This window comes from Heterodontus francisci, chromosome 4 (genome assembly GCF_036365525.1).
Source record: "Heterodontus francisci isolate sHetFra1 chromosome 4, sHetFra1.hap1, whole genome shotgun sequence".
NCBI lineage: Eukaryota > Metazoa > Chordata > Chondrichthyes > Heterodontiformes > Heterodontidae > Heterodontus > Heterodontus francisci.
In genome coordinates this window covers 75,569,177-75,586,633 of record NC_090374.1, presented here as the reverse complement: position 1 = coordinate 75,586,633, position 17,457 = coordinate 75,569,177, and the positions used below count along the sequence as shown (strand labels likewise).

The following is a 17,457-nucleotide window of genomic DNA, read 5'->3' as shown; positions in this document are numbered from 1 at the left end:
TAAGCATGAATACTTCTATTGTTGCAGATTGTTTATTTTAGAAGAACTTTATTTTTTCCAAAGTATTCATTTCACCATAAGTACAGGGTCTGACACAGTCCACCAACGGAGTCCAACAAATGCAGTCAGGACAGGTTTCCAGTGATCCTGCCAAACATGGTAATACATCAACCATGGGATAACTTTCATTTTATAAATACGTGTGGGCGAGAAAAGGTCGATGATATTATGATTGCAAGTTGTGATATATAGCCATGTTCTCGAAACCTCAGTATATTTATAACATTATGCACGCTCTCAAAATTCCGCTTTCAACAAAAAGGACTATAACCTCTGAATCCCCCAGGACACCCAGCACTACCTCACCACTACCTCTCTGGACTCCTCCACTGCTTCTGTGTTGTCAGACTGTTTGTCTGGCATCTAGTCCTGGATGAGCCAAAATTTTCCCCCATTGGGAAGGACATTGTCCCCAGCCTCACCACAAACTCCTTTCCTAAGCCACCAATTTTATCCTCCTCCCTGACCACTGTCTCAGGCTGAACCAGATAGTTTACAACCTCCAATTCCTATTTGACCCTGAAGTGAGATTCTGTCCCCATGTCCTCTCCATTGCAAAGTGCACCTACTTCCAGCTCTGTAACATTGCCTATCTCTGGCGCTGCCTCAGCCTGTCTGCTGCTAAAACCCTCACCTATGTTTTATGTTACCTCTAGACTCAACGTTTTGAATGCTCTCCTGGTGGGCCTCCCATCTTCCACCCTCCATAAACTTGAGCTTATCCAAAATTCTGTTGGCTGTTTCCTACCTCGCATCAAATCTCATTCACCCATCACCCCTGTGCTTGCTGATCTATGTTGGCTCCCAGTCAAGCAACACCTCGATTTTAAAATTCTCATCCTCGCCTTCAAATCCCTGCATGGCCTCACCCCACCCTATCATTGTAACCTCATCCAGCCTTACAACCCTCTGAAAGCCCCAACTCCAACCTTTTATACATTCTGCACTTTCTTTACCCCACCTTCAGTGGCCGTGCATTCTGCCATCTAGGTCCTAAGCTCTGAAATTCTCTCCCTAAGCTTTTCCACATCTCCACCTTTCACTCCTTTAAGATGCACCTTAAAACTTACTTAATTGACTTAAGCTTTTAGTCACTCATCCGAATAGCTCCTTCTTTGGCTTGGAGCCAATTATTGTTGCATCATATTTCTGTGAAGCACCTTGGGATGTTTTACTATGTTAAAGGTGCTATACAAATGCATGTTGTTGTTGAATGTTTCTTTTCCTCTGCATTAAGGGCCCATTAACAAAATCAGAGAAACATGCAATTTGAAATGGGATTTCTTAGAATTCATTTTTTAAAACATACATTCAAAGAAACAAATCTTCATTTATGTAGCACTCTGCACAACATCCAAAAGTGTTTCACTAGCAATGAAGCACTTTTGAAGTGTAGTCATTGTAATGTGGGGAAATGTGGCAGCCAATTTGCACACAGTGAGATCCCAGAAAGAACAATAAATGACCAGATAATCTTGTTTTATTCATGTTGTTTGAGGGATCAATGTTAGCCGGAACACTGGGTGGCACAGTGGCGCAGTGGTTAGTACAGCAGCCTCACAGCTCTAGGGACCCGGGTTCGATTCTGGGTACTGCCTGTGTGGAGTTTGCAAGTTCTCCCTGTGACCGTGTGGGTTTTCGCCGGGTGCTCCGGTTTCCTCCCACAGCCAAAAACTTACAGGTGATAGGTAAATTAGCCATCGTAAATTGCCCCTAGTGTAGGTAGGTGGTAGGGAATATGGGATTACTGTAGGGTTAGTATAAATGGGTGGTTCTTGGTCAGCACAGACTCGAAGGGCCTGTTTCAGTACTGTATCTCTAAATAAAATAAAAACTCTCCTGCTCTTTTCTCAATAGTGCCAAGGGATCTTTTATACCACCTTAAAGAAAGGCTTTAGTTTAACATTTCATCTAGAAAACAACACCTCTAACAGTACAGTACTTCCTCAATACTACACTGAAATGTTAGCCTGGAATATGATCTCAAGAAATGACTTAGAACTACAAAGTTCCAAACTAAATTTCAAAAGATATAAGATAAAGTGAGTAAGACTCCACCCTAAATGTTTCCTCATTCCACAAAACACATTGGTTATGTTGAAGGGAAATCATCATCTAAAAATGTATTTTTGTATTTTTCACATAACAAAATTACATCATTTCAGTTGAAATTGTTGGATCAGGAAAATGTTGTCAGCACAATTGTATATATTGTGACAACAATGGTGTATCAATAATCATGGTGACATTACCCCATCAAACTGTTTATATGCATTATTGTGGGCAATTCCTGCAATGAAAAGTCTTAGTTGTCTACAATTTTTACCTCAAATTGCATTGGAATCAAAAGTACAATTATAGGGCATGTATATTCAAGCTTAGGATAAGTGGATAATTTATGGATACTACATATACATTTAAAAGGTTATACTTTTATTTGAGAATAAGATTCACAAAAATAAACTTTAGTTTTTGGAAGCAACTCATAATACTAATTCAGTAGTTTCCCTCTTAATAGGGCTGATGCTATGTTGGTAATAATGTTTTAAGAAAACACGCACCAACAGCTCACCTTACATTATTCAGTCTGTCATTTTGAGTGCAACGAATTAAGAAGGGCCAGCACAAGTTGCATGATGCCATCACACCTCAGGAACTTCTAACTATACATTGAGACTTGTTCTCAGCTTCTGCCTCACTGGTAATTTTTATCTGGGCTGGAAAGAACTCACAAAATGGATTCGTGAATTGGGGCTTGCATTATCCTAAGTAGATATAATATACATTCCCTTGTAACATTGCAAAATAATTGTCCATGTCACTGGAGTTCAAATTGTATAGTACAGTATTGTTCCTGTTTGAATCACACAATGCAATACTTCAGTTCGAATCATACAAGCTGAATGCCATTTGTTACATTAATATTTACAAACAACAAAAATAAAGTCCAGAAATGGAATAAAATAATGTCACAAACTCTACCAGTCTAAATCACAATTATTAACATAGGTCAAGTGCTCCAAGGGTATATAACATCTTCAGGTTCAAATGATGTTAATCGGTTGTAGTGAAAGGGAACCGGCCAGAAACAAGTTGTATTCAGAGCTGCATCTGCCTGTGACTTGTATTCTTCTCACAAGAAGAGAACTATGCACTTGCATGCTTCTACAAAAGAACAAAGTTCCAATCTTAGACGAGTAATGTAATATAACTTCAACCTAATTCACTGTGAAGTTCGGTTGCTATAAAAGACTCTTCAAAGAATTATAAATGTGCCCACATGCAGTGCAAATTTAGTAATAGCAGTGCAATGAATTATATATATATAATGCCCCACCTGCCAAGACTGAGGCACACATTATTTTGCCATATGAACATTAAAACTTAAAATTGTGGCTGGGAAGAAAAGAGGCCCTATCACAAGAAATTGCCAAGCCCTTGACTGGAAAGATGTTTGCATGCTAGCAGACAGTGTTGGAACAAAGGACCCAGGCCCTGCTTCTCCAATACACAGAAGACCTGGTCAAGCCAGTTTAGTTACAAGACTAATTGGCAGTTTTTTTTTAAACTTGCCACAAAGTGTTTGAAAGGCAGAAATCTCTTGGCTTCTGCACTGAAAAGACCTCTCTCCTGTCTGCTCTCACCAGCTTTGGAAATCATGGAAGACATATGAACTCCAAGAGAGAAAAGTCTCCTACAGTGAACAAGGTTTAAGAAGAATACTGGGCCCCAACGAAAAGCAAGACTACCTACAATCAAGGACTACAGTGAGTTCAATGCACAGTAAAAGCCCCTCTTCAGAAATTGCCTCAAACCTCTCCATTTTATTTTTCTTCTGCTCTTTTCTGTCCCTATTTGCATGTGCGTATCACGTATCCATGCTAGCATGGGATGCGGCGTGTATCTGTAGGCATTAACCGAATTAGAGTTTAAGTTTAAGGTCTAATAGAACATAGAACAGTACAGCACAGTACAGGCCCTTCGGCCCACGATGTTGTGCCGAACCTTTAACCTACTCTAAGATCAAACTAACTACCTACCCTTCATTCTACTATCATCCATGTACCTATCCAAGAGTTGCTTAAATGCCCCTAATGTATCTGCTTCTACTACCACCGCTGGCAGCGCATTCCACACACCCACCACTCTCTGTGTAAAGAACCTACCTCTGACATCTCCCCGAAACCTTCCTCCAATCACCTTAAAATTATGCCCTTTCCGCCCTGGGAAAAAGTCTCTGACTATCCACTCTATCTATGCCTCTCATCATCTTGTACCCCTCTATCAAGTCACCTCCCATCCTTCTTCGCTCCAATGAGAAAAGCCCTAGCTCCCTCAATCTTTCTCCGTAGGACATGCCCTCCAGTCCAGGCAGCATCCTGGTAAATCTCCTCTGCACCCTCTCTAAAGCTTCCACATCCGTCCTATAATGAGGCGACCAGAACTGAACACAATATTCCAAGTGTGGTCGAACTAGGGCCTTATAGAGCTGCAGCATAACCTCGCGGCTCTTAAACTCAATCCCCCTGTTAATGAAAGCCAACACACCATAAGCCTTCTTAACAACCCTATCAACTTGGGTGGCAACTTTGAGCAATCTATGGACATGGACCCCAATATCCCTCTGTTCCTCCACACTACCAAGAATCCTGTCTTTAAGCCTGTATTCCGCATTCAAATTTGACCTTCCAAAATGAATCACTTCACACTTTTCCAGGTTGAACTCCATCTGCCACTTCTCAGCCCAGCTCTGCATCCTGTCAATGTCCCGTTGCAACCTACAACAGCCTTCCACACCATCCACAACTCCAGCAACCTTCGTGTCATCAGCAAACTTGCTAACCCAGCCTTCCACTTCCTCATCCAAGTCATATAATAAATTTCACTTTTCTTCTTTAAATCTGAGAAAACCTGTTGTGCTCATTTCTTTGCCTTATAATTGGAAAGCAGTGAACAAGGATTCACCAAGGGGGAGCTCAAAACACAGTGTGTTTAAAAATTAAACCCTGTTACAATAAGACCAAGTGAAGGCTGAAAAGACCCCTAGACACCTTTCTCACCTGGTCGTAATAGAAATTTAGGGGCTCGTCCAGGATTGACCCACAGACGAAAAAGAGAAATTGGAAATGGGAAGCCAAATTGTTCCCAATCAAAAGAGCAAGATTAATACAGGTTTTCTTGTGGTTGTGTGTGATTGAATACCAACATGTCTGCAACTGAAGCGAGCAGCATTCCAAGCCAGGGTGAAGTAACTTGGGATAAGTTAAAAGCACTGTCTATGGAGGAGTTGAGAAAAATGGTTGAGCAGTGTGGGATCACTGTTCGTGGCAAGGCCTGAAGTCCTAAGGCTAGTGGCCAACCATTTTTCCCCTGAATCTGAAGAGGCAGAAGGGTTAGAAGCAGACTCCAACACGGTAGTGTTAGCAAAGTTACAACTGCAACAGAGGAAACTTGAGTTTGAGGAAAGAGAGAGGGAGAAAGAGAGAGCTTTCCAAAAGGAACGTGAAAAAAATGAAAGACAGGAGAAGGAACGAGAGAGAGAGGAGAGAGAGACAGAGAGAAAGAATATTCAAGAAAGAATCCGAAGAGAGAGAGCTGAAGTGGCTTGAGTTAGCTAGGGGGCGACAGAATAACCCCAGTGAAAGCATGGCCAATATGGAGGAGCAGAAGTCAGGGCTGGGTACAAAATTGCTAAAACTCGCTCAATTCCAAAATTCAATGAGGAAGATGTGGAAGTTATTTTGTGTCTTTTGAGAAACTGGCAAGGCAGCTAAAATGGCCAGCTCTCTTATTGCAAAGGAAACTAACCAGAAAAACCCAAGACGTTTATTCCTTATTGCCAGATGAGAGTTCATCAAATTATGAACTGACCAAAAATGCTATCCTCTGGGCATCTGAATTAATACCCGAAGCGTACCGCCAAAAGTTAGAACACTCAAAAACTAGCTAATCAAACTTATCAGGAGTTTGAAAGAAGTAAGCAGTTGGCTTTTGATCAGTGGCTGAGGGCTGTTAAAATACAGCTCAGTTATGAGACTCTCAGAGAAGTAATTCTGTTAGAGGAATTTAAAAACTCTCTCCCACTCTCAATAAAGACCAGCAGGTTCAGAGAGCCCGGCAAGCAGCCGTTCTGGCTGATGAGTTTGCTTTAATTTATAAGTCGGTTTCCCAGAGGAGAACCTTGCCTAATCACCTGCACAAATCCAAAAAGGACAAAGGGTGGGAAGCTGATCCCCAACCAGGCAGTCCCAGGAGAGAAAGGAAAGCAGGAGACACAGAGGGCCCTCCTCCAGCCAAAAAGGAAGGTGCTGTGAGCAAGAATGAAACCCGGAGACTGATGTGCTTCCATTGTAATAAGGCAGGGCATTTAAAAGCTGTCTGCTGGAAACTAAAGGGAAAGCCAGTAGGATTAATCAGGACACGCCCATTCAGTGCAGACTACGGCCTGGTGGAAAACACAGAGCAAGCTGTGGCTTTAACTGCAATAAGAATGCAACCCAGGAAGCTTACTATGGCCAGTGCAGGAAAAGTTAATAGGATTCCTGAAGGTTATCAGGGTTTTGTGTCTGAAGGGGAAGTAACCCAAACCCCTCAAGTGGGGCAAGCAAACCCATAGTGATTCTCAGGGACACAGGAGTGACTAGATCCCTTTAACTGGGAAAAGGCCTGACCTTTCCTCCCGAGAGTGCAGTGAACACCAAAATGGTGGTGAATGGTATTGGAGGGCAGTGTATGCCTGTACCTGTAAACCGGGTGCACCTGGAGTGCGACCTAGTTTTGGGACCGGTGACCATAGGGATTGTCCATAGTTTGCCTGTGGACAGAGTTGGCCTGCTCCTAGGTAATGATCTGGCTGGGGTGAAGGTGGTAGCCCCCTGAGTAGTGAAAGAAAGATCGCAGGAGGTCAGAGAGACAGGGCAGTGGCAGGAGACGGTCCCCTGCAGTGTTCCTGAATGTGTAGGGGATCAAGCCATGATCAAACCAGTTCCCCCAGAGGAGACTGCATTGACTCTGCAGGCAGATGAGTATGAGGTCTGCCTGTCCGAGACTTTCTTTGGAAAGTTAGGAGACCCAGGGAATGAATTAAATGGATTTTCCCGAGCTGAGGCTCAGCGAGCCAACCCAGTACTACGAGAGTTAGCACAGGCGGCCCAGTCTGAAAGTGAAGCAGAGGGAGTCCCTGACTGCTCCTATTTAAAGAATGAGGTACTGATGAGGAAATTAAGTTCTCCTCACAGACCTGAGGGCAAGGAGTAGACTGTAGTTCACCAGTTAGTGGTGTCACAGAGGTACTAGGGAGAAATATTAAGAAGGGCCCACGAGACCACAGTGGCTGTACTTGCCTGTGTACAAAAGACCAAAGCTCGCATAAGACAGCAGTTTGATTGGCCAAAACACCACAATGATGTGGTGAGGTACTGCAGGAGTTGCCACATGTGCAGGTTGAGGGGAAACCCCAACCTACAATGAAACCTGCACCCCTAAGTTCTGTACCAGTGTTAGGAGGACCCTCCAGCAAAGGGTTGGTGAACTGTAAGGGACCCCCGCCGAGAACAAAACTGGACAGACAGGCACATGGCTAGCAAAAGTTTAGAAAGAAAAGGGAAAAAAGTGACCAAAAGGGCAGGTTAAAGGAAGTCAGGAGGAATCCCACATGAAAACCCCTACTGTCTGGTCAGCCAACCCCGGAAAATGTGAAAGGTTAGACCCCACATCCTCCTACATAAATGTAGACTCTAGAAGCACCCCACCAGAGTTGCTAACAGCATTTACAGGAACCTGCAGAGACAAAGAGAGACCGCTAGGGGGCAGAGAATCCATGAGGGTGATGCCTCACCTAGTCGACAAGTCACAGGAGATTGCAGTCAAGTCTGCACAAATACCTGCAGGTAGGAGTGTCCCAGAGAACAAAGGGGAGATTAACAAAGAATCTGCCCCTACAGTCAGAGGAAAAGGGAACCACCCATCCCCTGAAGTCAAAAGTCTTTGCATGACTCAGAGAGTTTGCCTGTCCTACTACTCCTACACAGTGCTACCCCAGTGGTGCAGCCTGGCTGGTAGAAGACTGCTGACTTTCAGTGGAGTAGACTGCAGATGACCTTGCAGGACGACCTCAAGCAGCATCTCAATGTGTTCCAGCAATGTCAGCTGGCTGGCTGACAGGAAACAGCAAGGGCACTGGAAGAGTGGCAGTGGTGGCAGGATGAATGCTGCCTTCCTGAGAGAAGACAGCAGGTTCGTGCTCCATGGAGTCACTGTAATTCCCCCAGGGCGGTGCCTCAGCAATCCTAGTAATCTATTGTTTGCTGAACTACTGTGACTCCCTTCAAGCCCCTTTGAGCACGGGTATCTGCAACCATGATGGCAGCAGTCAGAACTTGTGTGGCAGCAAGCTGAGGTTGCATGAGAAGAGTCTAAGCTTCCACGGCAGCACCCAGACATTGGGTGGCTGCTGCACATGCTGCAATGAAAGCTGAGACATTGGCATCAAACACTGCATGATGGTTGGGTCCGCAAGTGTGCTAATGGAGTTGGCCACCACTTCCATGCTGGAAGGAATGGTCTCTAAGCTCTGCAAAAAGCCCTGTGCCAAGTTGGTGTCAGATTCTTCCATGCTCCTTGACATTGACAGCAGGCTTTCTGGTAGGCTAGTCAATGCACCAAGTATTTCATTGTACAAACCCATGAATCTTCTTCAGTAGACTGATCCATTGAAGTTCTCATCTGAACCTCTGCAGTAGACGTCTTGTGTGACCTCACCCTCCAGTAAGATAGCAGCCGTCTTACACTTGCCAGCTGCCCAGGCTGAGGGCCAGTTGTGTCCGGTGTCTCATGACGTGCAGATCCCACCTCTAAGCTATCCTCTAAAGAACATACAGTGTCAGTATCTGAGCTGGCGGCTCTGATTGTGAGCGCAAGTGATGCTGTTTCTTTTTCATCTTTCTTTTTGCTCTTCCATCTCTTACTCTTCTACCACTGCCTGGCCAGATTGCAGTTCTTGAGTGTCGAAACATATTGAGGCAGCATTGCATTGTGTTACTGTTTTTGATGCAATTCAGCATTTTGAGATTAAAGGGGGTCAAGACTGGTGTCATGCAGACCCCCACCTGCCAAGAATGAGGCATATAAATTTTGTCATATGAACATTGATTGAAAACTGCTGCTGGAGCGAGGAAATGACTTGTTAAACAGATCAACCATGGCTGGAAAAAACATTTACATACTAACCGACAGTGCTTGTGGAGACAAAAGACTATTCCCTAGCACATTCAACCTACAATGGACTTTGATCACCAGGCATTGAAGGTGAAGAAGCTCACATTCCAGGATGACTGCTAAGATGGCTGAATCCACAAACAGACGGGGTCAAACCAGCTAGTCACATGACTAACCTGCTGGGCAACCTGAGTTTTTTTGAATTGTACAAACAGCTTGAGAGAGAGAGACTGTTTGCTCCTGGACTGAGAAGACCATCTGTCTGCTCCCATCTCTTTCTCACTGAACTCCAAATCCACTGAAGACATGAACCTCAAGAGAGAAAAGACTCCTACATTGAACAAGGTTTATGGAGAATACTGGGCCCCAACGAAAAGCAAGATCTACTTACAATCAAGAGCTCTACAGCAAGCTCGAAGAACAGTAACCAAAAGCATCTTCAAATTTTCCTCAAACTTTTCCACTTTATTTCTTCTGCTCTTTTCTGTCTCTATCAGCATGTGTGTATCGCCTATGCATGCTAGCGTGGGTGCGTCGCGTATCTGTAGGCGTTAACTGAATTAGAGTTTAAGTTTAATAAAGTTCAACCTTTCTTCTTTAAACCTAAGAAAACTTGTTTGGCTGGTTTCTTTGCCTTACAATTGGAAAGCAGTGAACAAGGATTCACCAAGGGGGAGCTAAAAACATGGTGTGTTTAAAATTAAACCCTGTTACGGTAAGACCAGGTGAAGGCTGAGAGGGAACCCTGGACCCCTTTCTCACCGGGTCGTAACACTGGTGACTAATTTCTTTGCATTGGCTGTGCTAAACTCTCCTGCAGTATTGATATTACTAGGCGTGCCCTCCCCCCACCCATGACTTTGTCAGTTTAAATTTTTGCAGACAACTCCACTTGACAAGGATTAATATGTTTGATTACTGGGAGTAATATGGAACTCAAAATGCTAGCCAAACACATAGCTGTGTGCAGTAGAGATAAAATAATCACAAATCAACAATTAGAACCATGATAAAATCTATGGTCTGGATTTTATGTTTGCAGCTGCCCATTCTAATAACATTAATCAGGTAGCTAATAACAGAAAAAGGGAAAGTGTTCAAGTTTTCACTGCAGCAAACCTTCCATGGAGTGATGAGCATTGAGGTTGGAAGGGCCCACCTCAAACAAATGGGCACTTCATCAACATTGTCATTTTGGGAGGGGACAAGCCTTATGCCAAGTCATGACATTTAAGAATGCAAGATGCCATGCCTAAAAGCGTCCATTTGAAACATGCATTCAGGAATGCTTTCCACCAACTATGATGGCAGCTGTTTAAAGGGCCTAGGTAACTAACATAAATCTTTAAAGGGCCATAATTTGCTGTGGTCAGGCATCCAATGGCATTTTCTGTTAGTTAGGCTAGCCCTTGCACTTTTAGGTTTTTATAGGCAGAAAGTGTGATAAGGCAAGTTTTCAGGCAGCACGCAAACTTTGGTGATCTTGATTAACACTGGCACTGCTGTCCTCGCCCTGCTGTACAGCTGCAGGTCAGGTTGTAGGAGCTGGCACAGTTCAGTGACCACATCCTTGATGAAATGCAGGTGCCTCAGACACTGCTCATGGCTAAAGTGGAGATAGGAGAAGTGCTCCCTGAATACCCTGGTGGGATGGCCTTCTATTGACAGTCCTGCTCATCCTCCCTCTGTGCACAGCTTCCCTTCTTTGCTGCCTATGGTCCATTTACAAATCATGCCGCAGCTCAGAGGGACTGCAACTATAGTCCCCATTACTGAAGCAGACCTTCTCCTGACAGGCCAACAAATTCCTCTCATTTCCTTGTCAAGATCCAGCACCATCCCTTGCAAATCCAAAAAGTCAGCAAAACTCACCAATAACACAGAACACAGTACTTCCAGTAAATGTGCATCAGGAAAAGGAAGTCAAAAGCATCTCAACTTGAAGTTGGATGGTTAGCACTTTAAATAACACTAGTGGGGGAGGGGAGGAGGTCCCTCAGGTAGCTGAACACATGTTCAATCTGTAGTCCAGCAAATTGGACCTGCATGGTCCAAAATGGCAGATCCTGCCCCAAATCAGCATTAGAGAGGCTGCTTGACATCATGATCCACTCACTCGAGCACCCTGTCATTCAGAGTGCGGCAAACAGGCCACACCAGAAACATTCCAGCTGAAAACTTTTGAGTTCAGGACTTCCATAGCACCGGTACCAGCAGCCTTATGGAGCATTGATTTGCGGCCTTAATTTTGCGCGTGGCAATTTTCTAGAAAGTGCAAGCTGATAACATCACAGTGAGGACAACTGGGCATCTGGGGTTCTGAGTGAACAGGGAAAGTAGCTGTAAATCTCCTTAACCAATCAGAATGAAGGATTGTGAAATTAACAATGCAAGGTCTAAGAAAAAAGTATGAATTATGTGGGTGAATTCAATGTCAAATCAGGTAGAGAAAGTGAAATAAAGAGAGAGAGAAAGAAAAAATTGATTAAAAGAGAGAGCAGAGACAGAAAGGAAAAACAAAAACACGAAAAAGATTACCTTTTTTAAAATCTCCAACAATTAAAACCTAAAGGAATGAGAATCCATACTTGTAATAGTTAATTTTCAGTGCCAAAGAGGTTCACTGGCAGTAATTAACACTTATCACATCATTACAAGGGCATTTAGACTGAAATGGACAAGGCTTAGCTTTCAGTGACAAGCTTAGCTCAGATCCAATGAGAAAATACAGCAACTTCATACCATTGTTACGACCAGGTGAGAAAGAGGTCCAGGGTTCCCTTTCAGCCTTCACCTGGTCTTACTGTAACAGGCTTTAATTTTTAAACACACCGTGTTTTAAACTCCCCCTTGGTGAATCCTTGCTCACAGCTTTCCAATTATAAAGCAAAGAAACCAGCACAAACAGGCTTTCTTAGGTTTAAAGAAGAAAAGTTGAAATTTATTAAACTGAAACCTAATTCGATTGACGCCTACGGATACACGACGCGCCCATGCCAGCATACACACGTGATACACACATAAAGATACAGACAGAAAAAAAACAGAAGAAATAAAGTGGAAAAGTTTGAGGAAATATCTGAAGAGTTGTGGTTAAGGTTCTTCGAGATCACTGTAGAGTCCTTGATTGTAGGTAGATCTTGCTTTTCATTGGGGACCAGTATTCTTCATAAACCTTGTTCACTGTAGGACTCTTTTCTCTCTTGGAGTTCATATGTCTTCAGTGGATTCAGATGCTTGTGAGAAAGAGTTGGGAGCAGACAGGAGAGGGATCTTCTCAGTCCAGGAGCAAACTGCTTTCTGCCCAAACTGTTTGTACAAATTCAAAAAACCCAGGTTGCCCAGCAGGTTAGTCATGTGACTAGCTGGTTTGACCCTGTCCATTTGTGTATTCAGCCATCTTAATAGTTAGCCTGGCATGTGAGCTCCGCCATCTTCAAATTCTGGTGATCAAAAGTCCGTTGTGGGTTGAATGTCAGGGAATGGCTGCTTTGTCCTTCCAAACACCGTCTGCCAATATGCAAACGTCCTTTCCAGCCAGGGCCGATTTGTTCAACACGTCCTCTCTTCACTTCAGTAACAGTTTAAAATCAATGTTCATGACAAAATTAATGTGCCACATTCTTGGCAGGTGGGGGCCCAGCATTACACTATGCAACACATTTCAATAGTGTGTGGACAGCAAGATGCTGTTTTCACAAAACTAACTTCAGACAGCAGCTTTTGGATATTTGAATTTAACCCTCACCTGATGTTGCTGTACCATTAGCCTCATGGATATTTTGACAGAAATTCAAATGCCCAATACATAAGTCAACTTTAGCTGTTCTTATTTTCTGATATTTTTTATTTGTACCAATGTACAAACCTTTCTTTCTCCCCAGCACAATTCGTGACACAAAAATAAAAGCAAAATACTGCAGATGCTGGAAATCTGAAATAAAAACAGAAAGTGCTGGCAATACGCAGCAGGTATGGCAGAGTCTATGGCGAGAGAAGCAGAGTTAATGTTTCAGATCTGTAAACACAGTTCTGATGAAAGGCCACAGACCTGAAATGTTAACTCTCTTAACTGGCATGCCAGTTTGCCCAAAATCAGAATACCCCTAACAAGATACCACTACTCACTTCCACAAGCTATGAGACAGCTATGAATGTAGAGAATCATCTTCACAGGTCCCACAGTAGCAGAGACCTCACCCTATGCTGTTTTCTGAAAAAGCACCTTCAGCAACTATGCAACATAGGGGTGGTACTGCCAGTAACAGTCAGCTGTAACCTGAAACTTAGCTCCATCCCCTAGCAACATTAACCTGTTTGAATGGTGGCACAGACAGAAACTCTCCTAACAGCCAACTCATGCAGTAGCACTGTGCTAGATACCTTCTCAGGATCAGTGACATTGGTTGCCCCTGAAATTGGATTGCACATCCCTTATATGCCAGAGTAGACTGACATTGGGCAATAACTACTTATACAATAAGACAACATAGGAACTTAACATTGTTAATCTGTTCCACTAATTTGACACTTCATTTTTAGGTATGCCTGGTGCTGTTCCTGGAATGTTCTCCTACACTTATCATTGTTCCAGGGTTGGTCCCCTGGCTTGGTGATAAATGTAGAGTTAGGGATATGCCAGACGATGAGGTACAGATTGTGGTAGAATACAATTCTGCTGTTTCTGATGGCTCACAGCACCTCATGATGCCCAGTTTTGATCTGTCCTTAATCTATCCCATTTAGCACGATGATACTGCCACACAATAGATGAATGGTGTCCTCAGTGAGAAGACAGGACAGTGTCTCCACAAGGACTGTGCAGTGGTCACAACTACCAAAACTGACATGAGTAGATGCATCTGTGACAGGTAGATTGGTGAGGACGAGGTCAAGAACTTTTTTTTCTCATGTTGGTTCTCTCACCATCTGCCGCAAGCCCAGTCTGACAGCTATGTCCTTCAGGACTCAGCCAGCTCAGTCAGTAGTGGTGCTAGGGAGCCACTCTTGGCAATGGACATTGACGTTTCCCCACCCAAAGTACATCCTGTGCCCTTGCCACCTTCAATGCTTCTTCCAAGTAGTGTTCAACATGGAAGAGTACTGATTCATCAGCTGAGGGATGGCGATTGGTGGTATTCAGCAGCAGGCTTGCTTGCCCATGTTTGCGCTGATGCTGTAAAACTTCATGGGTTCAGAGTCAATGCTGAGGCATCCAGGGCTGCTGTCTCCTGACAGTATACTATTGTGCCAGTGGGACAGGACATACCCAGTGGAGGAGTCTGGGATGTTGGCTAAAATGTAGGATTCTGTGAGTATGACTATGTCAAGTCCCCAAATTTTAGAGAGGACTTTGCAGGGCTGATTGGTCTGGGTATGCCTTTGTCGTGCCAAATTGAAAATTTTCTGACAGTTCATTTAAGATAGGAGTAAGGGAATGGAGTGGGTGGGATATTTTTTCAATTTTATTATACACAAGTGGAGATGACTGCCTATTGACTGCACATGCACTTAAATGAGAGCCTGCCTTCTTCAACATGGATTTTCCTCTTTTGTGCTTGTTACCACTGGGATGGCTATTAACTGGTTTTAGATGGCTTCTGTTGAAACATTATAAAGGCTTACTAGAGAACTCACCCAGACATGCTGCCTTAATGTTTGGAGTATGGGCACAAGACTTACCCACTTATCTGCTGGCGAGAATTTCTTTGGCAGCATGAAAAGGATGACATCCTAACAAAACTGGGTTGCAACCCAAAGAGAATGCTAATGAACTAATGTGAATGGTGGTGGATGATTAAACCAACAATGGGAGAAGGAGGCTCCATGAAGTTCCCATTCCTCAATAATGGTTGAGCCCAGAATGTGAGTGCAAAAGACAAGGCTGAAGCATTTGCAACCATCTTCAGCCAGAAGTGCCAAGTGGATGGGGTTCATCTCAACCTCATCCTGAAGTCCCCACCATCACAAAAACAAGTCTTCAGCCAATTCAATTCACTCCATGTGATAGCAAGAAACAGCTGATACAGCAAAGGCTATGAGCCCTAATAGTATCTTAGCTGTACTGCTGAGAACCTGAGCTCCAGAACTAGCCATGCTTCTAGCCAAGCCATTCCAGTACAACTACAACATTGGCATTTACCCAACAGTGTGAAAAATTGCCCAGGTAGGTCCTGTCCACAAGAATCAGGACAAATCCAATCCTGCCAATTACTGTCCCATCAGCCTACTCTCAATCATCAGCAAAGTGATAAATGCTGCTATCAACAGTGCTTTCAAGCCACACTACCTCACCAATAACGTGCTTGCCGATGCCCAGTTTTGGGTTCTGCCAGGACCACTTGGCTGCAGACCTTATTACCCAGCTTTCATTGAAACATGGACAAAAGAACTGAATTCAAGAGGTCAGGTGAGAGTGACATCAAAGCAACATTTGACCAAGTGTGGCATCAAGGATCCCTAGTAAGATTGAAGTCAATGGGAATCGGGGAAAACTCTCCACTAGATGGAGTCATACCTAGCACAAAGGAAGATGGTTGTGATTGTTGGAGGGCAATCATCTCAGCCCCAGGACATTGCTGCAGGAGTTCCTCAGGGCAGTGTCCTAGGCCCAAGTATCTTGAGCTGCTTCAGCAATGATCTTCCCTCCATCATAAGGTAAGAAGTGGGGATGTTCGTTGATGATTGCGTAGTGTTCAGTTTCATTTGCAAATCCTCAGATTAGAAAGCAGTCCGTGCCCACATGCAGCAAGACCTGGACAACATTTAGACTTGGTGAGTAGCAAGTAATACTCACGCCACACAAGTGTCAGGCAATAACCATCTCCAACAAGAGAGAGTCTAACCATCTCCCCTTGACATTCAATGGCATTACCATTGTCGAATGCCCCCATCAACATCTTGGGGGTCATCATTGACCAGAAACTTTACTAGGCCAGCCACGTAAATATTGAGGTTACAAGAGTAAGTCAGAGGCTAGGTACTCTGTGGTGAGTGACTCATCTTCTGACTCTCCAAAGCCTTTCCATCATCTACAAGGCACAAGTGAGGATTGTGATCGAATACTCCCCACTTACCTGATGAGTGCAGCTCCAACAATACTCAAGGAGCTCAACACTATCCAGGACAAAGCACCCCACTTTTTGGTGCCCCATCCACCACCTTAAAAATTCACTCTCTCCACCACCTGTGCACCAAGACTACAGGACCATCTACAAAATGCACTGCAGCAACTCACCAAGGCTTCTTCGACAGCCAATATCTGTGACCTCTACCGCCTAGAAGGACAAGCGCAGCAGGTGCGTGGGAACGCTACCATCTGCAAGTTCCTCTCCAAGTCACACACCATCCTAACTTGGAAATATATTGGCATTCCTTCATTGTTGCTGGGTCAAAACTCCCTACCGAACAGCATTGTTGGAGTACCTTCACCACACGCTTTGCAATGGTTCAATTCAGCGGCTCACCACCATCTTCTCAAGGGTAATTAGGGATGGGAAATTAATGCTGGCCTTGCTAGCAACACCAACGTCCTGTGCATGAATTTTAAAAAACATAATTATTGTATTTTATTTTCCCTAACCATATGCGATGCAAATGCAATCAATGGGCTGAATTTTCCCATATTTGAAAATATTCGGGAGGAGGGACCATTTCCAGGTCCTGATCCCGCTCAGTGCCACAGCACGCCGTCTGGCTTAATTTTACAGGATACGGTCAATTAATAGGATGTCTCTGCGGTTGCTGTCCATGGGGACAGCAAGCAGATTCCAGAATGCAGCCCACTGCAAGGTAGGCCAGCAGTCCTCACTGTGAGAGTGCTGCTGAGGGTCAAGCAACAGGAGGAACAGGGAAGCATTGGAGCCGCCATCAGTATCAAGAAAGAGGCTGCGACCTCATTAGTCTCATGACGATCGGAGACACTCGCCTCCATGGTGGTGATGTAGTGGTAAGATCACTAGACGAGTAACACAGATCCCCAGGCTATTGCTCTAACGACATGGGTTCGTATCCCACTGTGGCAGATGGTGGAATTTGAATTCAATTACTAAAAATCTGGATTTAAAAAGCTGGTGTAATGGTGACCATGAAACCATTGTCAATTGTTGTAAAAACCTATCTGGTTCACCAATTCCCTTAAGGGAAGGAAATCTGCTGTCCTTACCTGGTCTGGCCTACATG

General features: G+C 44.0%; 1 protein-coding gene across 1 annotated transcript in view; it reads right to left on the bottom strand.

Annotated features, from left to right (window-relative positions):
* Positions 1-49: 49 nt before the first annotated feature.
* The window catches only part of arsk (arylsulfatase family, member K), a 234,335-nt gene continuing 216,927 nt past the window's right edge, over positions 50-17,457 (bottom strand). The window contains exon 8 of the mRNA XM_068029725.1: positions 50-3,225. Coding sequence (XP_067885826.1) covers positions 3,194-3,225 — 32 coding nt within the window. The 3' untranslated portion in view covers positions 50-3,193. The remainder of the gene's footprint in view (positions 3,226-17,457) is intronic.